Source organism: Camelina sativa, chromosome 17, assembly GCF_000633955.1.
Source record: "Camelina sativa cultivar DH55 chromosome 17, Cs, whole genome shotgun sequence".
Taxonomy (NCBI): domain Eukaryota; kingdom Viridiplantae; phylum Streptophyta; class Magnoliopsida; order Brassicales; family Brassicaceae; genus Camelina; species Camelina sativa.
Genome location: NC_025701.1, coordinates 918,345 through 920,436, shown reverse-complemented (window position 1 = coordinate 920,436; position 2,092 = coordinate 918,345). Strand labels below are relative to the sequence as shown.

General features: G+C 38.1%; 1 protein-coding gene across 1 annotated transcript in view; it reads left to right on the top strand.

The window, feature by feature from the left end:
- The window catches only part of LOC104759055 (protein SPIRRIG), a gene marked incomplete in the record, with an annotated part of 19,989 nt that continues 17,903 nt past the window's right edge, over window positions 7-2,092 (top strand). Inside the window, 6 exon segments of the mRNA XM_010482027.1 lie at window positions 7-441; window positions 855-924; window positions 1,060-1,145; window positions 1,370-1,505; window positions 1,590-1,646; window positions 1,802-1,975. Of these exon segments, the coding sequence (XP_010480329.1) occupies window positions 266-441; window positions 855-924; window positions 1,060-1,145; window positions 1,370-1,505; window positions 1,590-1,646; window positions 1,802-1,975 (699 nt within the window).

The window sequence follows — 2,092 nt, the reverse complement described above, 5'->3', positions numbered from 1 at the left end:
TTTTTTTTTTGTTTGTTTGTTTGGGTTCTTCTTTGTTTCTTTAATTCGAACTCTCCTAATTTTAAGGATTGTTTTTGCTTTTTTGTTTTCTTCTGGTGAGAACGGTGATGAGAGTTTTGGGTTGATCGCATTTTTTTTTTGGGGTTGTTGTTCTAATTCTGATCGACGACTTGGATCTGGGGTTGGGTCGTGTTTTCGTGACCGAGTCAGGGTCTGGTCTGGTGAGGTCGTCGGATGAAAGTTTCTGGGATCGAAAAGGACAACGATGAAATGGGCAACATTGCTTAAGGACATCAAGGAGAAGGTTGGATTAGCTCAATCCTCTGACGCCGACCCCTTCGCCGTTGACCTAACTACTCCGCCGTCTTCTTCCTCTCCTCCTTCTTCCACTTACAACCCCTCCTCCTCTTCTCCATATGTCTTCAACTCTTCTCCTTCGAGGTACACTCTTCTCTTCTCGTTTTGCTTAATCTAGGACTAGGTTGTGGTTTTTATCCGATTGTTGCTCGTTATAGTTTCCTGACTTTGCTTTTCTGTTTGTTTGGGGACCAGAGTTCCATTGTTTGTTTCTCTTTTAGGTTGCTTTATAAGTGATCATCTATATCAACTAAGTCTCTTTTAGATTGCTTTTTTGCAACATCTGTGGTGCTAGTTATTTGTGATAGGATGTTTTGGAAGACTGATTGATAAAGGCTGCTGCTTTTTTCATGTTAACTCACTTTTTTTACATGTTTAATTGAAACGCAAATATAGTCTGAGAAGCTGTCAGCTGTTACATTTTGGTATTGGATTCTTTAACTCTGTTGACTGATCTCTGTTGGTGTAAAACAATTGTTGATCCTCTCAATAAGCAGAGATAACCATGAGTTGGAACTGGACTTCAAGAGATTATGGGAAGAGTTCCGTTCATCAAGCTCTGAAAAGGTTCTTACTTTGATAATTCATACTCTTGTATACGCGTTAGTCATTTTTGCAGAATCTCTTCTTGTATTTTCTATATTGGATGGGCATACAAAAGACCTGCAATTTATCAGTGCTAATCGTCCATATGTCATGCAGGAGAAGGAGGCCTCCTTGAATCTGACCGTGGATACATTTTGTAGATTAGTGAAGCGGCACGCAAATGTAGATCAGTTAGTTACTATGTAAGCTGTTTCTAGTCTTTTCCCCTTTTTGGTTGGATATACGTTGAAGTAGGGTTTGTTGTTTCCGAGTGTCTCCCAGTCTTCTCATGATGTGAATTTTTATATGTTTCTCAACCTGTATGTTCTTTCCCTGTCTAGCGAGTCTTCTTCCGTACCTCATATTCTATTTTTGTAGGTCAGATATGGTATAATCACCAATATTGAGAGATTAATTTTAATTGCAGGTTAGTAGAAACACATATATTCTCTTTTGTCATTGGGAGAGCATTTGTGACAGATATTGAAAAGTTGAAGATCGGTAGCAAGACAAGGTCACTGGATGTAGAGAAAGTATTAAAGTTCTTTTCAGATGTCACCAAGGTTCGCCTTTTCTTTCTGAATATTGTGCATCTTGACATGTCACCCTCTCTTCTCTATTTTTTAATCCATGATTTCTTCCTACAGGAGGGATTTAGTCCTGGTGCAAACCTCTTAACAGCTGTTGAAGTACTTGTATCTGGGGTACTTTTTGACTTTAACCTGTCTTCCAGTTTACACACTCCATCAAAGATTGCAAAGCTCTATTTCTCGTCGTCCATGATGCTTACTCTTTTATGGTTTTATGCCTTATATATTGTGTTGCCTCCTTAACGCAACCTCTTATGTTTTCTTTTCAGCCTATCGACAAACAATCACTACTGGATTCTGGGATATTCTCTTGTCTAATACACGTTCTCAGTGCACTTCTAGCATATAATGAATTAGGTAAAAGTAAAATAACTGCTGATTTGGAAGAGGTATCAGCGGAAAAAGATGCTGGATTCAGAGTTCTACATACTAGACGACTTGAGGTTCTGTTTCAATAGTTTCATTCCAAATCTTAATAATACTATATATGTTTTTCGACATTGTTTTGAGCTGGATATTGACAACCAAATTTATACTACACAAATCCTTGATCAGTTTAA